This window comes from Haliaeetus leucocephalus, unplaced genomic scaffold (genome assembly GCF_000737465.1).
Source record: "Haliaeetus leucocephalus isolate CR32 unplaced genomic scaffold, Haliaeetus_leucocephalus-4.0 Scaffold0, whole genome shotgun sequence".
NCBI classification, from domain to species: Eukaryota; Metazoa; Chordata; class Aves; order Accipitriformes; family Accipitridae; genus Haliaeetus; species Haliaeetus leucocephalus.
The window spans coordinates 21655838-21679759 of NW_010972436.1; the positions used below are offsets into that span (position 1 = coordinate 21655838).

A 23922-nucleotide genomic window follows, 5' to 3' on the forward strand; every position below is an offset into this window, starting at 1 on the left:
AAGGCCTCTGGGAAGAGGTCTGTGGAGCTGATTAAAATAAAAATTTCAAAAAAAAAAAAATTTAAGAAAAAGTGGTCAAGATGACAGGTTGGATGCAGACAGCATCTATTAGGAATGCAGAGGGGCAAGAGCGGTTTGGTGAGGCACTGACCCTTCAAGTCTGAGCATACTGCAGGCTGCCCAGATTGCTTTTGGCTCTATAGGTAAAGGGTCGTCCACAACTGCTGCCGGTGGAGTAAAATTATATCTTTTCTTTGCATGGTTTTTAACCAGAAGGTCTCTTTGTGGGTAGCCTAAAGTCATTTTTGTAAGGTATGGTAAGAGAACACATAACTCTCATACTGAACTCCTACTAATAGCAGCCACAAAATTCTCATTTCAGTACGAAGAATAGCCATACAATTTCTTCTGGATCTTTTCAAGCTTGTATGCATTAGGTACTTAAGTTTCAAGTCAGCTATTCCTGTTAAGACTCAATCTCTTTGGTTAGGTATCTTGATTATCTTAACAGAGAGTAACCTCTGAGTGCAGGAGGAAGAGAGAAAAACAGCAAATCAAATCAAAACCTCTTATGGGAGAAAAAAAAAGTACTTCACTATTTGTCAAATGAACTATCTAGTTCTTGGGCTTTTTTACCCATGGTGAGAAGAAGAGAAGATACTAAAAATGGTGGGGGAAATATCCCTAAATAAACAGATTATACAAATTGTAAGAATTCAAACCTGTAATGCTTCAAATAGCACAGGTGGAGCTAAGGGACAGACATAGCAATTACAGCCAATAACTCAGACCAGAGCCTAGACAAGTCCTGTCGGTTCTGCTCACTGCATCATCTTTTAGAAGAGGAAAACTCTTACACAATGAGAAATGCTGCATAAACCAGCTTTAGTAGCTGATAAGGCAGAAGGAAAAGCACTCCATTCAACCTACCAGCAAAGAGCTGTGCTGCAGACAAAAAAGCAAAGTCATCTTCCCTTTCTCTGGTATGGCTGAGCTAAAATAGAATTGCATCTCCTGAGTTCCTTCTTAAGTTGTTCAGAATGGCTGGGAAAATCCTTTTGTAGCAAATCTTGTTCATTTGCCTTGAAACCTTTTGATAAATATGCAGAAAGAAAGACTGACTGATGGAACTGTGTATTGTCTGGAGATGCCTGATTTACAAACCTAGTTACCAAAAACTTCCTCTATATTCAGCACGTAATAGCATGCACGTCCAGGTTGTGATGTAGCCCACTGAAGGTAGGCGGTAGCCAGGCATCCATCCTCATGCTGTGGGTTATTCTTTTCTACCACAGGCTATGAAAGCAGTCTAAGAGCCTAGTTTCCCCCCACAAACACTTCTGAGAGATGGACATTTTCCTCTTGGTAGATTTTGGCTTGTTCCTCATTTCTTCTGAAGAGAATCCTCTTCCCTATAGTAGCAACATTCACTCCCTCACCTGCAGGAAACTTCAGCATCGTGTGCAAGGGGATTGAGAAGACATCCCTCTTTGCCAAGCCTAGCAGGCTTCAGAGAAACTGCAGGAATGGTCTGCAGATGGGCTGTATTAGCAGTGGTGAGGGGAGACTAAAGGTGGCATGAAAATGGAGTTCACCTTCTTGTGAACCCTACCATGAAAGACCAGATTCCCAGACGTTTATGTGGGCTACGTTGGGTGCATGGTCTGCGGTGGAACATACGTAGACTCCCTCCCTGGTAGCCACAAGCAATACCTTCACAAACCCATTACATCACCTGTGGAGAGAGCAGGAGGAGTTGTCTACACAGCTGCTCCAGGTGGGATGGCCACAACCCTCTACCACTCTCCCCAGGAGCTCTTAGTAACCCTCAAACTGAAAAACCTGTTTGGAGAACAGCTATCAAACACATTTCCCATTATCTCATACTATTCTGGACCTTTAGCTCTCCTTGGTAAAAATCCCTTAAGGGAATCAGACCAAATGCACACCTACAACCCAGGAGCACTCACCCATTTTCCAAGTACTGCATAAATGGGACCTCATGCCGGTCAACTCCTTCTGGGAGGTATGTTATTGCTGATAAGCTATAGTCCTCCGTAGCTACTCCTCCAAAACAGCCTGCTTAAAATTCCTCTGTATTTTTTCTTGACTCAATCAATATTACGGGTCCTCTCAGCCTCTCCAAAGAGCCAGTGCTCCTCACAGACCCTCGTAATTAGGGCTTGTTTGGATCTGAGCCTTCCCCTTGTGAGCTCATTTGTGCAGGATGCTGGCTTGGAAGTGGGCTATTCTGAAGGCAGTCGGTATCTCTCCTGTCATGGGTTTGCATGAAGAACTAGGTTCACTGCATCCTCACATCATTTTCACCATTTCCTTATGGAGAAGAACCTTAATCCTCATTTCCCAAAAAAGAAATGGCAAGGCCTTATTGAAGGGTTGCCGTTATTTCTCTCATCTCTTAAAATGATTGATTTTAAAGCCCAGGAAAGAAGGGAATAATAATGTTGTTTTAGGCCAGACAGAAGATGGAGCAGGTGCTATATAAACTCTTCCACGTTAAGATGACATTGTCTGGACCAGAGGCTGCTAAATTGCTCCACACATGGGCATGATTTCAGCACAATGTTCAAAAAACATTACTGAAGTAGTAAATTGTGAAATCTGCTCATTTAGATGAAGATTTCTGCCAAAAAGTCTGCCCTCAAAATTTCTGAATAAGGAAAATTCCTGAGTGCAATTAGCGTGCTGTCTGCCAAATCATTTTTCCTTGTAACTTAGCTCAGAACATATATGTAGAATAAAACAAACTAATCAATCATATCAGGTTGCCTGGTATTGACATTAAAAATACTGTGAATAATGAGGAACTAGTTTTAAAGAGGTTGTATTGTTTTTGCTGAAATTTTTATATCTTTGTGTTCCCTCTTCTGATACTTTCTCCTATTCTAAAGACGACCAGTTTCCCTCAGAGACTTCATAGCACTGAGTTTCCCCCTGAGCACAAACATGACAAACAGTTCTATATCAAGTTCTTCAAAGCAACTTAAAAAACAACAGAAATTTTCCACTGTAATTGAGGGAGAGGCTCCTTTTACTTCAAGAAGAATATTTTACAATGCTAGACTGAAAAAGTCTGGAACTTAAAAAATCAGCTGAAATCTGGGGTATGGTATAGGCTGTTTTTCTAGGATCTGTAATAATAACTTCTAATTTAGATTTTAAATACAGAACAATAGGATTTGTATGGAAATTCTTTGCACATGCTGCTAATGTGAGAAAAAAAGCAATAATTTGCACCAAAGGCTGCTCTGACTTGTCCATCCTCTAAATAAATAACCAAAACTATGTATGTGAGCTGGAGTGAGTTCTTAAGAAAAACTTTGAACCCTCTTGCTTGACTATGCCATAATTTTGGAAAATATAGAAAGTATATTAAGATTTCAGTAGTGTATGGAAAGAAGTTGAAGAAATAAAGATAGTTTAAAAAAAGTGTGGGGAAGGCAGAAACATCCCCTCTTGTTATTTGCATCAAGCCAGTACTGAATATTTTGAAAGGCAACAGCACTAAGCACTTGAGCTCGCAGTACTTTAAGCCTTTTTTTGTGGTTGACTATAAAAACTATCTATCTATCTAAACTATCTGTCTCAGCACCAGAACTTGGTGTCTTCATGTCTACTTCTAATAGCATAAAATCAGACAGCAGCTTAGACAGATTTGTTCTTCCTTAGAAAGAAGGAAAGAAAAAAGAGATATAAACCACCATGTAAAGAAGCAGCCTGGAAGGCTTATGAAGAACTGGAACCTTCATAATATTTAAGAGGTTTTGATGCATGATGAGAAAAAAGTGCACTGGAGAAAATTTGCAAAAAGAAATAAAAGCATGTAAAACATATGTGTTCATAAATGTACAAAGAACCATAGATAAGGACCTGGAGAAAGAGGGAAAGATTTCCAAGAAGCAGGAATGCCATTTCTTGAGAAGCAAAAATGCATTCTTAAACAATTAAATGACTTGTTTACTTCAGTATTGACCAAGGGGAAGAGGAGACAGGTGCCATTAAGAAAATTGCTTCCCAGGAGATACAGAGCCCTGCAGAGACTCACAGTGAGATAGAATAAAATATAATACAAATGGGAATCAAAGACTTGCCAGAACAGATAATCAAGAAATCAGACTGTCAGAAGATGCAACTAAAGGAATCCTCCTGGAATTCTAATAAAAGTGCTTAAATAGATGGGGAAGGCTCTTCCATTCATCTAGGCTCGTCCGCTATTAAATATTTAATGCACATACGCACACATACACATATTTTCCTTACAGCACTTTTCAGTGAACAAAAGTAGAAGGAGGTAATGAAAGCCATTTGAACTTATTAATTTCAACTACAGATACACATCAGATCATTCAGCTGTTCTTAAAAACAACTTAGCTCACCAACCATTTTTTCCAAGATGAATGAATTCTATGGATTTAGAGCATAAAAGACAAAAAGCAAAGGAATCTGAAACATTTGTCCCTAATTTGGCAATCCAGTTAGATTCAAGCCAACAATATGAGCTCAGAGGTCTTTTTGATTATAGCCTGCCTTGTGTCTGTAGAGCATCCATCAATATAATATTTGCTATTGGGCCTGCAAAATCTTGCACAATACTAATACCACTTGAAAATCAATCACTTGTCAGAAAAGGAGCCACCAACTTCCATTGGGAATTGTGTAAAATGATGGCACAGGCTTGCTTTTCTAGTGAAGGTCTACAAAAACTGATTTAAAAACGCATCGGAGACTGGTACATGGCTAGGAGTCACGGTAATGCAGGCTGGAGGACTGCAAGCCATTGATCAAAATCTCTAGGTTTCCCTGAGTAAGCAAACGGTGGAAATGGCCCTTAGATACTGGCAGCATTACTTTTAAAATGATGACATTATCATGTTTCTTATGTGACCCCTCTAAATCATAGATGACAGAGTGATTTTTTACTGCATTTTTTAAAAGAACTTTTGTTCCTGGAGTCATAGTTTGCCCCCTAAAGAGACAATGAGACGTGATAGCATTCAGGTGATAAACACAACCACCTAAAAGTAATTTTCTCTTACTCATGTAATTTTCTCTTACTTCATAGAGGTTTCTTAGCCAGCTCTGATCTCAGAGCTACTCAAGGCATGAGGTAAGGCACTGGATTTATCAGGGTTTCATGTCTATTTATCTACAACAGAGGCATGGAAAACCAAAGATCTAAATATCTGAATGCTATCAAGAAGGCTAGTCAGAATTACAGCTATCGAAAGATCAGTTATCCAAAACATAGGCAAAAAAATACAGGTTGAAGAGAAACAACCCAGTAAGCACTGAGTTGTTTAAGAATGAACTGGGAAGATCTCAACGATAATGAACCAGGGATTAATGTACATGGTTCTTCAGAGCGACTCTGCCAGTCTCCAGGAAAGGATGTTTGTGATGAAACCTTAACATTTTCCATCCAGCTGACCTTGTCTGACTTCCAAACCCTAATAAAAACACAGCACCATGATGTGATGCCTGCAGAGAGCAATATGGGATTATTAGTACATAAAATGAGATACAGCTCTGATCTACTACCACCAGAGCCAGCAGAAGTGCCTTGTTACAATACAACTTCACTGGATGCTAGGTCACACTTTTAATTGGGGCAGGAGATTGATTCTTGGGCTTGTGCTCTAAACTAATCTAACAGTTTGTGTTACTGGGTTTTAGACAAAACCAGAATGACTCAGTATTCTCTGAATCTTTTTGAAAACTAAGAGTCTCAGAGCAAATCTTATTTCTTCTCATGTCAACAGGATAAGGAGATCTTGGAGGTTTGTGTGCATAGGTTCTCAGGAATATTGAAACGCAGCCTCTCCCCACACAGACCATGTCATCATGACATATGTGGCATATAATACATATATAAAATATATATAAATAAACAAGGCATACACTTAGTGGAGCCTGTATTTCCATTTCTTATCAACAGTGACATGACCGCTTTTAAGCAATACCACAGTTAGCCTGATATCAGATAGAGTTTAAAAGTGGATTGTAAAATACTCACCTTATTTAAATAAATGGAGGGTTAAGTGTGGGCTATCAGCCTGGGATTATATCACCTTTGCCATAAAGAGACTTTCTCAGTGGTTACTGTATCAAGGAAAGCCCTGGCTGTAGCATCCTTTCTCCACCCAAAGGTCCTTTCTTGCATTTCCTAAATTTCCCCATTCCCTTCTTCCCTGTATGTTCTGAGCTCCCCAAGGGGGCAGGATGCTTATTTCGGCATAATAAGAGATTTTCAGCCTATTAAATTTGGTTAGTGCTTATCTGTGAAGTGGCCACAGAACCAGGTAGCAAGGACAAAAGGGAGCCCCAGGACACCACTGAGACACACAAGTGCTACGGCACAGACCGGTATATGTTCCTCAGAGGTGGGGCACAGATCACACATAGTCCTCAGTGACTGGGCACAGGTCCCTGTATAGCCCTCACTATATAACCTGAGCCCAGGCCCCATTAAACCCCATGACAGTGAGGAAATGCCCATAATGTTGCAGGTTTGGGTCCTCAAAACTGGCTTTTTTTCAGGTCCCCACAAAAAAAAAAAAAAAAAGTCTGTGTTTTGTAACATGCAGTTCACATTCTTTGTGCTGTGTAATCAAACAACATCACACTGGGAGTCTAAGTAGGCTGAAAGAGTTTATCACCCAACCACAGCAACAAACAATCAGGGCCCAGGCTTCAGGGTGTCTCCACAGCCCGACAGCAGCGGAGCGAAAATGGCCCGCTGGGGAAACGCATGTTTCTTGGTCCTATTTTAGTGGAAACCCCGCCCAGAACCTTGAACATCGGGACAAAAATACAAACAAAAAAATCCCAATCCCCACTATGAAAATTCACCTACAGAACAATTTTATATCTGGGAAGGTGATGCACGGAAACAGCAATTGTACGGGCTGCGGTTAGTTGCTTATTTGGTGCTATGCACCATCATTTTTACATTCTCTTTCATCCACCTTTATCTCCCTTTTCTGTCAAAACTCTATGTACTAACTCAACCTTGTTGAGTATGAACAAGGAGGAAAACCCACACCGATGTGCCAAGTTTTGGCGCTGGTCAGCACTGGGATGTGCGTGTACCCTGCGGCAGTGCCTACGGTTCGGAGGCTGACCACAGCCTGGGGACCAGAGAAGGTTCATTCGCACCGAGACATGCGAATATTTCCAAACCCAGGTAAGTTTCTCACCAGCAAAGCACATTTTATTCAAGAATAGAATTTAATACAAGCCCTGCCTCCATTTCAGGGGATGCTGCCTCAGACAGACACTATGGGAGAATTTGCTTCAAACCTTTCTTCTTTCCTTGTTTTTTCCTGATGAGCCATAAGCTATTGACCTTTTCTGTAACATAAGGAGGTTGGTTGCTGGGCTTTTCTCTGCTAAACTGCTAACATCTAACTATTAATTACCCACGATCCTTTTTTTTTTTTAGTCTCAGAAGCCTTTACTCTCATTCTTAATATCAAATCCTCCCATCAGGGGACTATTCGTTATTCTTATTGCTATACATGGTTTCTAAGGTGTCCACCCACATCACAACTGACTCCGGAAGAGAGAAGCATGTGGTAAGAATTGCTTTGCCTACACAGAAAAGGAACATTTCACATAAAAAATGCTATGCAGTGACCAACATGGGCAAGCAAATGGCAAATCCCCTGGGGAAATGATATGGTGCTGAGCTGCTGAAGCAGATTTCCTCCCACCGGCACAGCCAAGAGTCCTGCCTGAACTGCCTTCTGAGGCTGAGCTGCTTTCAACCTGCCACTGCTTGGAAGTGAGTGATGCTCAGATAATGGCTTTGCTTAATAAAATGCTGGCTCTTTCCTTTTAAAGAGGTACAAAATGTATTCACAAGCAATAAGCCGGTATGTGATTTAACCACTGTTCCAGTGATTTACAGAGTGTTTAATTCAGATGATTATAAAAAGCAAGAAGCCCAACAGCTCCATCAGGACTTGAGCCAAATGCCAGTAAACTCAACTGAAAGATTCCTATCCGCTTCAGAGGATTTAACTTCAGGCTCCCCAATCAAGCTATCAAGTACAACTATTCCAAGGGCCAGTCTTTTGTTGTCAAAATACAACTGAAAAAGCTTATCACATCCTGAGGATGTTGTTATTTATAGTCTGGCATAAAAGCCACCACACTATGCAGCAGAGGGGTCAATTAACTAGATAAACTATCTCAAAAAGATGTTAAAAACTATGGAATGACAACAGGAAAAGAGGGAGGAGAGAGAAGAAGTAACAATGGCAGATTCTTCATGAACTACAGAATACATTTTTCTACTTATTTAACAAATTTTGCATATTTATTTGGTTTTACATACCTTTTTATAAGGGTTTATTTCAACCTCTATATATCATTGCTGGGGGAAAGTATTCAGCTCCTCTAAGTAAAACTTAATTAGCTGAAAACAGACTCTATTAATTGCAGTACTTTTCCCTTTTAAAATAAAATGTGGGCTTTAGTACAAGTTCATAAATGTTAAAGAGTGAAATTGTGCAGCACTATCTACAGTAATCATCACATATCGCCTCTGTTGGGTAAGCAATATTTTTCTCCTTGCTTTGCAGATAGGGACACTGAGGCACAGAAAGTTTCTTTAATGCTACAGAGAAGGGGCATAACAGGCCAGAACAAAATAAAATAGAACAGTCTTGGTCAAATGGACAGATGTCTGCAAGCAGAGCCAGTTCCCTGAATTTTTTTTTAACCATGATTTTAAATAATGAAACACATTTTCCTTTTACTGTGAACATGGAAATGGGAGCATGTGCAAGGAAAACCTTGTTGTTTTTCAAAATATTATACAATAGGGTATGTACAAATCTGATTAAGTTTTCCTTAATTAACTTTAACCTCTTTCCTGCCAGTAGCTTGTATAAAAGGAGGAGACAGGAACATTAGTGAGAGCTCTGCAGAGAGATCTACAAACATCACTGAAAATTTACTCACAGTGAAGCACGGGCTCAGTTCCTCCTCCTGCTATCACTTCTGTGGCTCTCCAGTGCATTTTTTTGCAGTCACTCCACTCATGGGAGTTCTCTTGAAGTTACTGGGAGTTCAGTATGGGGGATAAATGCAGTATTTTACAGACCCTCGGCAGCGTAGGCAGGGAGAGCTGAACTCAGCTCCGCACTTGCTCCTGTGATCTACTTACCGCGTTCCTCTGCCTACACCATCTAAACTGGGGAAGAAATACGGATTCTGCTTAGGAGTGACTGTGTACAATTCCCTCCTTCCCATACACAAAATCAATGAGGAATGGGAGTCACTGCTGATTTTCTCACTGATCCCTATAAGCGTATTTGGAAGCTCCCGTTGACGTGACAGCTGGATGTGCGACCACCATGCTGAGAGCTCGTACGAGGGGGGCAGCGCTAATCCCTGCCACTGAGCTGTGCGCGGAGCGAAATGGTTCACGCAGAACTGGATGAGCACTGGGAGGTCTGAGGAAATGTATGGTTTAGGCTGGGCTTTATTTTGGGGAATGCAAACGCAACACAAAACTGTAAAATAGTGTAACATTCCTGCTGGCCACAGCAAGAAGTTAAAGACGGAGGCACCCCCTTGGGTATCAATCCAAAATTAGCTCTTGCAGTGCCAGATCAAACCAGTGGTCCAGCAGCACGCACTGGTGTGAAATGACCTTAACACTGGTGAGGGAAATCCTGCAGCAAGGTTAGGGGAACACTCTGGTCAGTCATGGCCTGACCATGAAACCCCTGAACAAACTAAGGTTTTTTCCCTTATTTCAACGAAGGATGTGAATGACTAAGATCATCCATACAGGACTCAGTAGGAGCAACATTACTAAACTCACAGAAGAATAAACCAATTTTCAGTGGCTGGATTTCATACGTAGGTTGTTGCCTACATTGTATTGCTAAATTTTTATTTTCCAAAGTTAGGAAAAATAATATTAGGAAATAACTGTATGAGGTATTTGTGTTCCACTTTTTCCCAGCACCTTGCACGAGAACTCCCCGTTCCACATCCAGACCTGCAGACACTATCGCAGTACCTATAAATTACAACCAGCTGGCAATTACAATGCGGCAAGGGCAACTGTGGGGTTATAAGAGGAGCTCTGCAAAAATGTTTATAATGCAGACAGCGGTCAGCAGTTATCAGCAGAGATATCTGAAAAGCAGCAGCGTTCAGAAGAAAGCAGATGGGACAGTACGGAGATGTTCGTACCAGAGCCCATGGCCAGCAAGCCAGGAGGCTTGTTCCACTAGATGGCACCCGGCGCCAGCAGCTCGGTTTTGGGTGACCAGCAGGAGAAAAAATGGGTGACATGCAGGAAAGCTGAACTGAACATAACCTCCCTACACACCTCAACCCAGGAAAATTAGACTTGCGGATCCTAGCCAGCTCCCCCTGTGAAAACTGAAAATTATGGGCCATTGAAAACAGAAGGCAAATGTGGCAAAAACGGTAGGGGTTTCTACCCCCGGTTTATTACCAAGGCTGTGAGAAGGCTGAAATAACAAAAAAGGGAGAAATTGAATCTGTGCAGTAGATATCCTTGAAGGGATATTTACTCTTTCTTCTACCTTGGGCTTATTTTAGTTTTTAAATAAGATCCTTTGTATCTATGTCATTGGCATATATTAGTTGTCCTATAGAGAGCCAAATTGAGCTGCTACTCCTTGTGCGGGAGTTTACTTCCACAACAGCTCTCACGGAAGAAGATTGCAGTCCGGCAGCCTGTATAAAATACCATTTGTGAATGTATGTGCTAAGGACACGCCTGAATTGGCTCGTCAAACTTACGGAGAGCTCGGAATGAAATCTGGAAAACAGTGGTACGAGCCCCTTTTGACTTCAGACCCAGCCTGAATCTGGGCAGTCTGCAGAACACAGCAAAAATAATTAGAAATTTCCCTTTAAAAAGCAATTTATGCTGGCACATTAATGTCATGTTATTTAAAAAGTGATGCCACAGATTAGATTAATTGGCTTCCTTATTAGTTAGTCTCAGCAGGGGTGGAGCAAGGGCATGCATAGGTATGAAGCCTAAACTGTCTGGCCTTCCTATGAGGCAGATCACAGCCGAGGATGAGGAACGGGGCAGAGAGAGCCCAGGGAAAGTCATACTGTTTCCAGGAATGTGTCTAATGAGCAGGAGGGATATCGTGGAGGGGAGTGAGTTTGTTCACCAGCAGTCACTGCCTCGGCTGCTGATTTGGAGGTATGTCGAGGTGCCACTGGCACGCACCGGTGGGGTGTAAAGCTGGCACCTACTTGCAGAAGAGGACTAATGCATGAAAACGGTTTGTAGAAATGGCAAAGGGGTTGTTGCTTAGTGCCAAAGTTTTTTGTCACTCATGTTATCGTCAGGTGGAGGGTAAGGATGCTGCCTATGGGTTGCAAATTTTGTCATCACCAAAGAACTGGAATATCAAACTGAACCGAACCTTGTGCTGTGTCAGTGTGCTTGGTCCTGCCCTCAACAATCGTCATCGACACACATCCATTAGAGCAATATTCCTGTGTTAAACATGCACTATGCAATGAAGAGATTTTTAGCCCTTCATCCAACAGAGGCTCTCCTTTCAGGTGATGTTTTTCATTACCTGTTACATCATGTTGACCTGCTACACCTGTCTGCTCTCTTCATGCACCACCCTAAAATGTACACAGAACTCCAAAGGAACCATAAATGCCCATCTTCCAGGGAAATGGTAACGTGCCACCCTTTCCACTGCTCACGTGCACTATGATCACCTGAAAGATCAATGTGATTGTTACTGTACGATATGTTTGCAATGCCTTTATACATACCTACAGCCTAAACCACTTTGTAAACCATACCTGTACCAACACGAAATGCAGCAATCCTTCCAACCCTCCTTCTGCCAGCGGTGGCCTGATCCATCACTATATTATGCTGTAGGGACACCAGTGCCTGACACATCTGCCTGCCTTCTGGCACCCTCTCACTTTCCAAACCTTCCCCTTATACTGGATACTTCTCTGACACATCCAACCCTCCCACTGCCTGCACCACAGCTCAACCAAACACAGAGAGCAAGGTGCAACACAGCTGGGTGTGCAATATAGTTGAAGCTCAGGGGAACAAGAAGATGGTTGTCAGGGATGAAGAACGATCATAGAGTAGTAGCAAACTGCCTGGACCACTGTACTGTTAATTTTTAGCATTTCTAATACATACTATGCATGATACTTCTGTTTTTTCCACCTTTGTTTTGTCTGGAATAGAACTGTGCTGTCAGTCAAATGCTTTTGCTCTTAGCGAGGGTTTACTGCAGATGCAAAGCTTATGTGTGTTCATCCTGTTGCTCAACACCCTTTCAGCCCACAAGCTAATTTCAGATATATTGCCAGAAAGATGGAGTTTTCAAAAATTAAATAAATCCAGTAAGTTCCGAGAAGAGAAGAGAAGAGAAGAGAAGAGAAGAGAAGAGAAGAGAAGAGAAGAGAAGAGAAGAGAAAGAAGAGGAAAGGAAGGGAAAGGAAGGGAAAGGAAGGGAAAGGAAAGGAAAAAGAAAAGAAAAGAGGAGAAAAAACAAAGACCAGATTGAGGCAGGGAAGGAAAGAGACTGAAGAAGTCTAGAGTGTGTCACACTGGGACACAAGAGCTTTTACATGGATGATGGTGAGAAATTTCCTGATTCCATGTTCCAACTGTACATGGAAACAACTTTTCACCTCAAGCTCATCATTTTTTGTGGAGAGTCAATGACAAGACACAAGCTGTAGGGAAGCAGGCTTCACAAGCTCCAGGGCTCACAGATTTTAAAACCCATATATCTCTAGTACAGATTTTTTTTGTACAAAGTATTGTTTCCTGATGCTAGGTAGAAGCCAAAAAAAGTTATTTCAGCTTTTTTGTTGTTGTTTGGGGATTTTTTTTGGTTGTTGCTGTTCTGATTTTTCTGTTTTTTGTTTGCTTAGGGTTTTTTTGGTTTTGTTTTTTTTTTTTTGTTTTTTTTTTTATGAACAAGTGTGCTGTTCCTTGAGGAATACCTGAATGTAAATACTATTTTTATAGGGAAAAAATGCTGAGAGGTGTGTTTATATCTTGCCATTGAATATGTACTTCCCTATTGTTAAACCCACTGGTTACTGTACCAAAGAAACTGGATTCGAGAGAGGGCACGGGCTTCGAAAATGCAGGTGTTGTAACAGCTGACCTCTAGGACTTTTGCCCTTTAAACATCATTCCTGTGTTAAACAGTGAGGTCCCCTGAGGACTGCCCAGTGGGAAGGCTGCTGACCCACTGTACACAGGCATAGTGGGAGCTGCCTACAAAAAGCAGTAGGAAACACAGCACACAGCCATGGCCAGGATCCTGCCTTCTCTCAGGGGCAGGCACTTGGCCCATGGATGCAGAAATCAACAGAACTTTAGGACCTGCCCCAGTGTTTTCCAAAGTCAGAGATGCAGTAATCCATTTAATACGGTGGTATGGGTGAGAGAGAGTGGATATAAACTGAAAGGGGAGGTTCACACTGGATATAAGGAGAAGCTTTCTCCCTGTGAGGACAGCCAGGCAGTGGGACAGGTTGCCCAGCAGGTTTTCAAAACCCAGCTGGATAAGGCTCTGAGTAACCTGCTTTGAGCAGGAGGTTGGACCTTGGAAGAGCCTTTCCAGCCTGAGTTACCTGGTGATCCTATGATCACCCTGTGTATAAACCAGGCAGATTTTTTTTTAAATTTTGCAGGTTTTGCCAGCTATTGCAAAGATCCAAAACATCCACTACCTGTTTAGCCATAATGTATAGAAATGACAACTTAGTGGAGAAGCATAACAAATACTGAAATTATATGTTTTATAACCAGAGTCATGTGCAATGTTCTACAGAAATGGCAGAGCACAACTGTATTGTCCATTTTTATCATTCCTGCACAGTTACCACCAACATGATACTTAAAACAGAACCTGGCATAAGCTTCCTGGATTTTAGCTTTGTATTTATTGACAATGATTTGAGGAATTTTGCTGTGCAACTTATGTATTTCCCTTGGTGCAATGGAAATGTCACTCTGAAACACCATGTATCGTCACATGCTTACATGGTTTTATTGGTATGGTGGCATCCCATTCCTGACCAGTTGAGCCAGTCCTTAAAGAATATTAAAAAAAAATACCTTTTAAGGGAAAAGCAGGTAGAAACTATGGGCTAAACTCTAGAGGAACAAGACAGGCGAGCTGAGCTGCAGGGTGATGGAGTTGGAGCTGCAGGCAACCTGCAGCTCCCCAAAGGCAAAGCTGAGAAAGGGGGATTTAAAAAACTGCAACTAATCAAAGCTAAAGAAGGATCTCCTCAAGCTAATTGATGTCTGTGTTAAACACTGAGCCTACCTCAAGACCTCCAGTGGATAGGGGGACCTAAATGAAGAGGCATTGTGTGATTGAAGTTTATTACTTGTGATGATACATAACCTTTCACGCTATGTGCTTTAGGTAAAGCACTATGCTTTCATTAAGTTTAGAAATGCTGTGTAAATCCTGTGCGGCACGCTTGTTTGTCTGCACTTACCTCACACTCTCTGAAAAGATAAACTATAAACCCAAAGGCTTGTAGCTGCAGTGTAATTGTGAGTGCACGTATCTAAGCAGCGTCAGGATCCTGGGAACAGACTACTGGTCTACCTGCCTTCAGATGGGATGCTGGAGAGAGCATTTGTATCAAGGGAATCTGCCAAGAGACCCAAAACTGAAGGGCGATGCCTCAATTCTGACCAAATTTAAGGGACTAAACGCCCCTGGATAGATCCTCTGACAGTGCTCTGGTGAGAGGCCAACCACAGCTCTCAGCCAGACGCCAACACATCTATATTCTAGCCAAAAACTTGAAAACTGGAATATGAAAATCGTGTAGTCTGACTCTCTAGGGAAGCTGAGTACTTCTGTTTCCAGACTATGTCATCTTTTGTACAACACACAGCTCAGTGGATGCTGCAGCTGAATGCCAGACCATTGCAAAGGGCTGTCACAGGAAACTGTTTGTCACAAAACAAAGTATTTTGCAGAATTCTTAATGGCTGAGTTTTAAAATTAAGACATTGAAAAATTGCTTACCCATGAGGTATTTTGCTGAGGACATAATATGCCGTATATGAATGCTGATAGACCTGCAAAATGAAATTAAGAAACAAAACAAACAAAAAAAAGAGATTAGTAATTGTCACCTCTGTTAATAGGGCTCTTTTTCTGCAAAAAAACAATCTAGCATTTTATGGCTAGGGAGCTCTTACAAACACTTCAAAATCTGTAGTAGAAAAGAACAATACATTAATTCACCTAACGCTGTTGTGTGTTCTTTTCATCTTGCACTTTATTGCAGTGTTTGGCAAATCGTATACATCCAGATGCTCTGTGTCGTTACCATGACTACCAGGTCTTTGATTAAACTGGGGGCACATGGTCTCTGCAAGGGCTAAATATAGAACAATCATTAATGAGGACACCTTGGTCAGCTGGAGACATGCTCTATCGTTATAACTAGACAAAACAGGGATATAATGCATTGCTTTATTCCCACGTAAATAAAACAAGGACTGATGCTGCGTGATCTCAGAGCACGTTGTAAGGCTCCTGTCAGTCAGCAAATAAAACTTTATTGACTTAGGGCAAATAGCTGACCTCACGTTTGTTTGATTTGCTAAGTTGCATCTTCATAGCAGTTTGCACATTTTGGGCCATGGGGAGGAGCTAGTCAGCTTGCACAGTAGGTCATCTCAGAAGGGAGAGTTTATTACTTATTTTCTACGTAGTAAATAATAATACCAGAGTCAGGCTCAGCAATTTAAGAGTTGGTGACTTTCCACTAGTGACAACACAGTCCCTAACAGCGATCTGTGGTTGCCCAAGGTGAGCAATGCTGAGCAACACAAGAGTCAGGGCACTAGTGTGAAAGGTCCAAATATGAATGACTTTATACACATTTATACAGGCACTTACTCTTGCAATTCTGTCCTGTTACTGTATGCTACTAAATAAATAAGTCTAACAATCATTTTGTTTGACTTCTACTTAAATCTTTAAGCCACTTGCTCTCCATTAGCTCTCATAAAGCTCCTGTCCCAGAGGACAAAGGAGGAACTTCTTGAATACTTGCTTCACTAGTCAAGTTTGTCTGATCAAATTATTTTTCCTAGGTACCTCTGGTTTTGCACAGGCTGGTTTTTTTTTACTTATGCCAAGAAACCATGAGATGTCCTGGATTGTGCTGCCAGCCTCAGCAGTGGCCATCCCAAGCACAGTGCTATCATTGCAGGCAAGTAAGCATGACTTACTACCTGTCACTCTTGAGGGCAAGCCTTCATAGTGATGTCTATAACAGGCTTACATTTTGGGGGGTTAGTAGAGAGGCAGATAAACACAAGGTACATCATCCTGTAGATATTAAATCAAACTTCTCTGCTACAATTTAAATCCAAACATAAAATCCTTATAGTGCTGCATGAACCCCCTGGAAAAAAGCTATCACCAGAGTATAGAGGTGAAAGCACTGGATTTCTACCTATGAAATGCAGAGACTGATGCCAGATTGATGTGATTCCCTTCTTCTCCTGTGCAATTCACTCCCTCCATTACAAGGATATCATCAGGTTACATTCCAAAATCATATCTCCTTTTAGGCATTCAGATACATAAAGACTCCTCCAGCAAGGTGAGTCTCTGGTGTATTGATATCAGGGAAGGTCTAGGAATACAAGTGAATTCACTGCAAGCTAGCATTTATTTTAGTACAGGTGTCCATTTTAGATCCACCTGTTTCAGATGATGTCAAATAAATTACCGTTATCTCATCTACACCCAATCATACCAAAGAGCTCTTGAATCTTACATTGCTGATATTGGAGACCTGGCTGATGCATGTGGCCTTAGATTTTATTCCAGCTTTGGTGAAGCTCTAAAACTGCTAAAATTCTTCAAAGAAAATGCATTGGAAGACTAAATTTGCCTACAGAGCTGAAAAAACTAATAATATATCACCATTAAATACTGAGTAACTTTTGTCTTCAAATATCCTGGCAGTAGGATGTAGAAAATGATGTAGATATATAAATTATGATCTGAGGCAAGGACTGGTGTTCAAGCTAACAAGCCATGCTGTGTTGTCAGCTATCAGAGGCAGAAGCCAGCCCCCAAAATGTGTATGAACAGATGCCTTCAGGGGAAATTAGAGAAATGTGGCAGGCTGGAGGGAAAAGAAAGCCAGGGAAGTTTTGAGCAGGACATCTGCTGATGTCCCTGCTTGTGGTGCAGAGTCGGTGCAGCCACGCTAGAGAGTTTGGAGCTGTCTTAGGGCCTTTAATGGAGACTGAGGCAAAACATTTTCTTTGCCAAGAGAGTTTAGGAGTGGGGAAAACAAAAGTTGTGGGACTCTCAAAGAACTCCTTTATTTTCTGAACATCATTTGTCATCCTCTTGCGTCTTTAGCCAGATTCTAAAATATCTGACATCAGCTGTGCCTGTAGCACGTAGCCTTCAAAGGCTTGAAGCTGGCAGAGTTCACCCATAGGAGCAATCCTTTCTCAAATATATACTTTAGGTTAGTAGGTTTACTTATGTAAACAACAACTACTTGTATGAGCAAAGATTTCAGGATCAGACATTTATTATTATTATTATTATAGTTCTTAAGGACAAGAGCACATGCAGTTCAGAAGTCCTTCTCATCCCTACTATTTCAAACTTGTTTGGAAAACACACTGCGAGCAGCACTCTTAAGCAGACAGGAATCCAAGAGACACATCTTTTAATGCCTTTCTGAGAAATGAAATGGCTGCTTTCTTCTTAGATATGCAAACCAAATGAAGTTATTTTAACTTTTTGAGAGGATGACTGTGCCTGCTTAATATCTCAACTAAAATTTCTGCTTGGGATCAAGCTGAGTTAGGCTATTCACTTACCAGTAGGAAAACCCCACACCAGGGAAAAGTGGGGAAAAGTGTAGGAAAGAGATGAGCATTCTTCTGAAACCCAAAGCTAAGCCTTAGAGACTGGACAGTGCTTATAAGTTAGTATTCATTTCATTTAACCTCTCTGTTTCTGAGGCTTAGCCAACAAAAATAACTGTATTAAATCTCTGTGTTCCCCTTCTCTATCCAAGGGGTGTGGTAAAAGCCATTGGACTGATTTGATGCTCTCAGCCCTGATATTTGGCTGGATCCCAGAAGCACACAGCTCCTCTCAGTAGAGAGGCATATTTGAAGGTAGCAGAGTTTTTGGCAACCGTTTCGCTCTGTAGGCCCAGTGTGCCAAGTCATCCCGCCAACATAAGTTAGAACAGGTTTGAGACTGCTCTGAAGGGTTCTAGGTATTACCAAAACCGGGTCACAAAACTCCCATGCCAGCTGTGACCAATGAGTCCTGTAAAAGTCATTACAGTAAAACCGCTGTGCCAGAAACACTCTCCCACTGGGCTGCTTATCCCAGGTCACAGCACAGATCTTCCTTACTTTCAATCTACGTTATGCTCTGCAACACGTGCATGTTTACACTGAAATCAAAAAAGGTCTAAGAGATGGATCTATCCGTTTCCGCTTAAGTCTTGGAAAGACAATTATCTCTCTAAAATTCAGGAAAATACAGGACTAATTATATATGACAACACTTTGTTGTGAAGCCACTGACCTCATTTTATGTAATGAACAAAAGAAGCCTGGACCTGACCAGATGACAGCAGAAATGCAAACACCGCAGCACGTACCGCAGCAGAGAAGAGCATCTGCCTCTCCCCCTCCACCAAATTCCAAAATAACAAGTAAATTGTGGTTCCTACAAGCTACAGAAACAAAATGGAAAAAACAGCTTCTGTGCCACACCACTGCACAGCAAAGTGTGGTGTGAATGGTAGAGTAATGTCTCCTTAAAAACACTTGCTTCATCTCCAAGGATACAGGTCCAGCCCAGCAGGATTTACTTAAATAGAAAATGGATGTTATTAAAGAATAGAATGGTTTTGGACTCATTTATTCATTGTGACTATTCATATACTTTAAATTAGAATCCACAGGTCTTGCTCTTGCCCCAAAGCAACTGAACAAATACTTGACATAAGTCCAAAAAGACAGGCAGGATCCTGTTGACCTCCCTACATCTCACCTTGATTGTCACATAGACACGAGCTGGACACACAGAGCTTTCTCCGTCATTAACTTCTTGTTAAAAGTTTGAAATTGTCACCATTATTCTCAATTTGGTACTGCCTGTGTAACTCACAAAGGATTAGGAAAAGGTTTTAGATGGAAATGAGGGGAATTTTTAGGAGATTGTGAAATGTGTTTTCAGCATATTTTGGCTGCTATGAAAGATTACACTACCTGCTGAGGATTTATCACTAGCATCAGAAAAAAAGGAAGAGTTGAGTTTACACTTCCATCTTCTGTGCCAGTTTCTGTCACACTTCGTGGGCCGATACCATGCTAGCACCAGCGGTAATCAGCATTTATCAAAAGGCTTTCTTTTATGTTCGTATGACAAGGTGCTGAATCAATACGAACAAGAGGCACATGCAGACTTTCTTTCAAGGAGGTTTACAAGCAAAGAAGGGGGTAAAAAGCCCTTAGCAGAAGACTTCCCCAATCAGCCCAATCCTCTCATCTTCCAACAGGCTGTTCTATCAAAATAGCTAATTTAGGGTCTTACCACTCAGCATATTAAACAGTTCATGGATCTGAGATTAAACCCAGGTGGACTGGCTGCCATGATCTCATGATAAATACAGGACTAAAACACCCTTTGCATCCATTTTCTAAATGTCTCCATAAAGCCACGTGGTCCTTCACACAGTAGTGTTATTCACATTAAAGAATTACCTAGAAAACTCATGAAAAATCCCATAAAACTTAGAGTTTGAGAGGGAACAGCTACAGGGCAGAATAGAAGTGCAAGCTATGTTATAAAGCAGTTTGCAAGGCTTAATACAAAATTTCTAGTATTTAGTGTCTTTCTTCTTTTTCAGGAATCACACGTTTCATCCAAAAATTCATCCCAGTATCCCCAAATAAAAATGAACACTAAATAGTCATTGGAAATAAAACTGTACAATGGTTGGCTAAAATCTGAAAACAGCAAGAATATATTTTAATGTAATTAATCATAAAGCACTTGGTAGTTATCTGGGTAAAAGGAATCACTTTTTATTCTGTAACAATAAAGTATATCTCCAAATAATAGAATCCCTCAGGATTCTTAACAGACCCAAATTGTCTTTATAATCTATTCCCTTTTATACTCTATAGTAAGACAGTAAAAATACAGCACAAGTGGCCAGTGGAACAGGAACTGCCAGACCCATTAAAAGCATTTCCAACAAAGAGTCTCTAAAAAGACATTTGCTGGAAGTAGATTATATAGCCCATTTTCCTACCTGTGCTATGAGCAGACAAATCCCCAAATGCTCATATGAATGTCAAACCGATTGAATAATCCTAAACATTTGACATAATTACATACTCCACCTTTCAAAATGGTCCTGGCACCCTTAAACGGTAACTCATGCTGTGATGCAAAATATGCAGGTAAAAGATGATTTGCCATTTGGCCTTTAATATCTGTGATATTTAACCAGGCTCTGAAGTTGACAAATTAAGAGGGAAAAGAGAATAAAATAGAATGCAGGAAGGCTGCTGCTCTGCATTGACAAACAGCTCACGTATTTGGTACCCTGTTATCTAACGATGGCATGAAAGGGAGGGAAAAACAAGTTCAGAAGGAAAATCACAAGCAAATGTTAGCCAGAGGTTGTGTTTCCTTCTACTACATGCACATGCCGTGCACAGTAAAGGATGACCCAAGTCACTACCACACTGTCACATTGATTCTTCTATTGGTCAGTCACCAACAAGTAAACACTGTGTTATCTTTAGAGGGTAACCAAGTCATTCGTACAAATCTTCCAGTAGACAAAAGGCTAATTGTCTGACTAAAAATACCTCACTGCCATACTTCTTTATGACATTCTGTGGAGAATTAAAGCAGGTCACTGTACCTGTTTGCAGAATTTTCTGTATTTTTGATGAAAGTCAACATCAAAGACTAAATTTTCACTTAATGAGTCAACATCATTTGCCTTGATGAAAATTCTTTATGGTGCTGTTGGTTTTGCTGGGGCTGTACAACCTGAAAACTGATGAATAACTTGAACCCTTCTGTTCCGTTGAGAAGAAATCCTTTTCCCTTTACATGTTGAACTGGCCCTCCAAAGGGATGAAAAATCCATTCCTGTAACTGACCACCAACTTCGTGGTAATGTTTTGTTCAATTTCTGGTCTTTCATTCTCCAATATATTTGTGATTTAGAGCACAAGGGGTTACCTCTGGCTGAAGTATGGTTTGTGGGCAGTTAGGTAACGGTCTTTTCATTTTTTTCTATCAGTGGAGACACACTGGTCAGCAGTATTGTCCCCAGCCCAACTATTTTAGCAAAGTATTACTACCATTTTATTGCTAATAGGCATTCCATAGTAACCAGCCTGGAATTAGATTCTCAGAAAAAACACAAGCTATCTATTCCTTTTGTGTCAAGGTAATAAAAAAAAAAACACACACCAAAATCCATACTGGTATTTTGTACCCTACACTCAGTGAAGCTCGACTGCTTGCAAGAACCAAACAAATCAATAAAGCCATATAATCTGAGGTCTTTTCAACATTCTCACCTTTCAAATTCATTGTGATACTGACTTATTTCGTTTTCTCCTAAGACAGCAAATTCTCTTTTGTCTCTACATTGAATTATCCCTATATACTTTATCACATCCCCAGTAATGTACCTCTAATACAGTCTCATGCTGTGTGCCAACCTGTTTCTACAGCCCTCCGAGGAACACTGCCCATTTCTCTTTGTGCCTCTAATAAATTAGGAAAACCATAATGAAATGCTATCAACGAGCATTTCCTGTGCATTGGTTCAGCTGGAAGCCAAATAACCCACAGCTGTTATCAAACACCTGATTTGGGATGCTCTTACCCACTGCGCTCAGCTATCAGCCACATGTGTAATGTGGTCCCAGCCACAGAAGTGCACACTGAGAGTGCTCTGCCACTCCGGGGTGGTTGGGGGAGCTCAGGAAAAGGCAGAGATGGGGGAAATAGGTTTGAACAGGAAAGGCGATAAGAAGAAGGGGTCTCTAGATCAATCAACATACAGAGTATTTGACAACTGGTAGCCTTTTTTGTAAATGTCTCTGTGTTCCAGAGGAACTAACTTCTAAATTAACGTTTGGGCAAAAGGAGCAAGATATATACCTGGGGAATGTATGTATTACAGTTGAATTATGGGAGGAGACCATTTTTCTTGCAAAGAGGAAGAGAGGATCCTGACCTAGCAGCGTAACTGTGCCTGGGCGACATGACACGGCCAACACTAAGCCGTCAACATCAGACACACCAGTGTGAATAAGGAGCTGCTCCACTGCTACCCAATGCCATAGGAAATCAAGGATCAGTGACTGGGTATCTCCGGAACCAGGAAGAAATTTTAGCAATTGGTTTAGAAGGAGGGAATAAAATGCTAGGTACAAAGGGTGGAGAATGGAAGAACACGAAAGGCAGTGGATCATCAGGAAGAGTCTTTGCACGGCTCTGTTTTTCAAATCTTTTAACAATTTAATCTCTAAGACTGAAAATTAAATCATTATCATTGCAATATGAGCCTGAAGGAGCCTTTCTGTATAAGCTTGTCCTTGGTGTGTAGAGGACAACCAGAACATCTCTCCAGTCATGCCGTGCTGTGAATGCCCCGTCACCCCCACTGGAGAAGCTTCCTCAGAGCAGCAACAATCTCACATCAAGGTGACATCGGGAAGGGACAGCACATTCATGCCACGGGGACTTGCATTTTAGAAGCGTTTGCAACTCAAGCTCAAGCTGATTGTAATAGGGCCATGCGCTGCAGGCAACACGCACGGTTAATATGTAAATCTCTCCCACAAACATACAGGGGCAGTGCTGGGATTCGAAGCTGGTTTTCCAGCCACAAAACCAAAGGTCTCTGAACCAGCAAAGCCAAGGCATTACTCCGCAAATAGCGTCGTCTCTAGTTTGCAAAATAACCACAAATAAAGTGTGATGGCAACATCTGCTAGAGTAATAGGTGGACGGCAGTGTTGTAAGATAATGCTGTTACTTCATGTTCCACAAACTGATTATCTACCTCAGTTGTTGCATGATAATAATTCTTTATTAAAAGATTTGTTTCCAAATTACACTTTTGAGAGCCTTACGCTGCTGAGGATGCCAAAAGGGAACTTCAAGGCCGGCTTTAGGATTTATGACTTTGTGACATGGTGGAGGTAAAGTGGATGCTCTTTTTGTTACAAATGCAGCTCAAGAACCAACTTAGGCTACAGGTATTAACACACAGCTCGTGTGCCAGATCTCACCCCTAGGAAAGCGTTAATCCAATCTGCCAACTGCTGCTGCACTCTAATACAGCTCTGCCCTGCCAAGCAATTACAAAAGCCTCCTTTTGCTCCCGAGCCACCTGTCCCTCATAGCGCTCCACTGGCACCAGCAGCACCAGCAAGCACTTGCAGTCACTGGCTTAAAGGACGACTGCTCCATTTTTAACTGGTAAATAAAATGGCAGCGACGAAACTCTCGGTAGGATTTTTGCACCAGCCCTCGCGCACTTGTTGCTGCTCAGGTTATTGGGAAGCACCTCCAATCAAGTTATTAAGGATTATGAGAGAGGGTTATGAATTTTGAGCTTGTTTTGTTGTTGATCTTGTTTTTAAATTTTTATTGGTATTCACATCACGTGGTATAAACTCCCAGGTTCCCCTCCCACTTTGCAGCAGGCGTAGTGTAAGACTGGATGGAAATTCTCCAAGCACTGCACTTGCCTGTTTTATAGTCCTGTTCAGAAACTTGGAAATGAGAATTAAAGTATCTAGCA

At 41.3% G+C, this 23922-nt stretch overlaps 1 protein-coding gene across 1 annotated transcript in view; it reads right to left on the reverse strand.

The window, feature by feature from the left end:
- Positions 1–23922, reverse strand: part of DPP6 (dipeptidyl-peptidase 6) — a 259976-nt gene that overhangs the window by 107428 nt on the left and 128626 nt on the right. The window contains exon 6 of the mRNA XM_010585970.1: positions 15090–15142. Within this exon, the coding sequence (XP_010584272.1) occupies positions 15090–15142 (53 nt within the window). The remainder of the gene's footprint in view (positions 1–15089; positions 15143–23922) is intronic.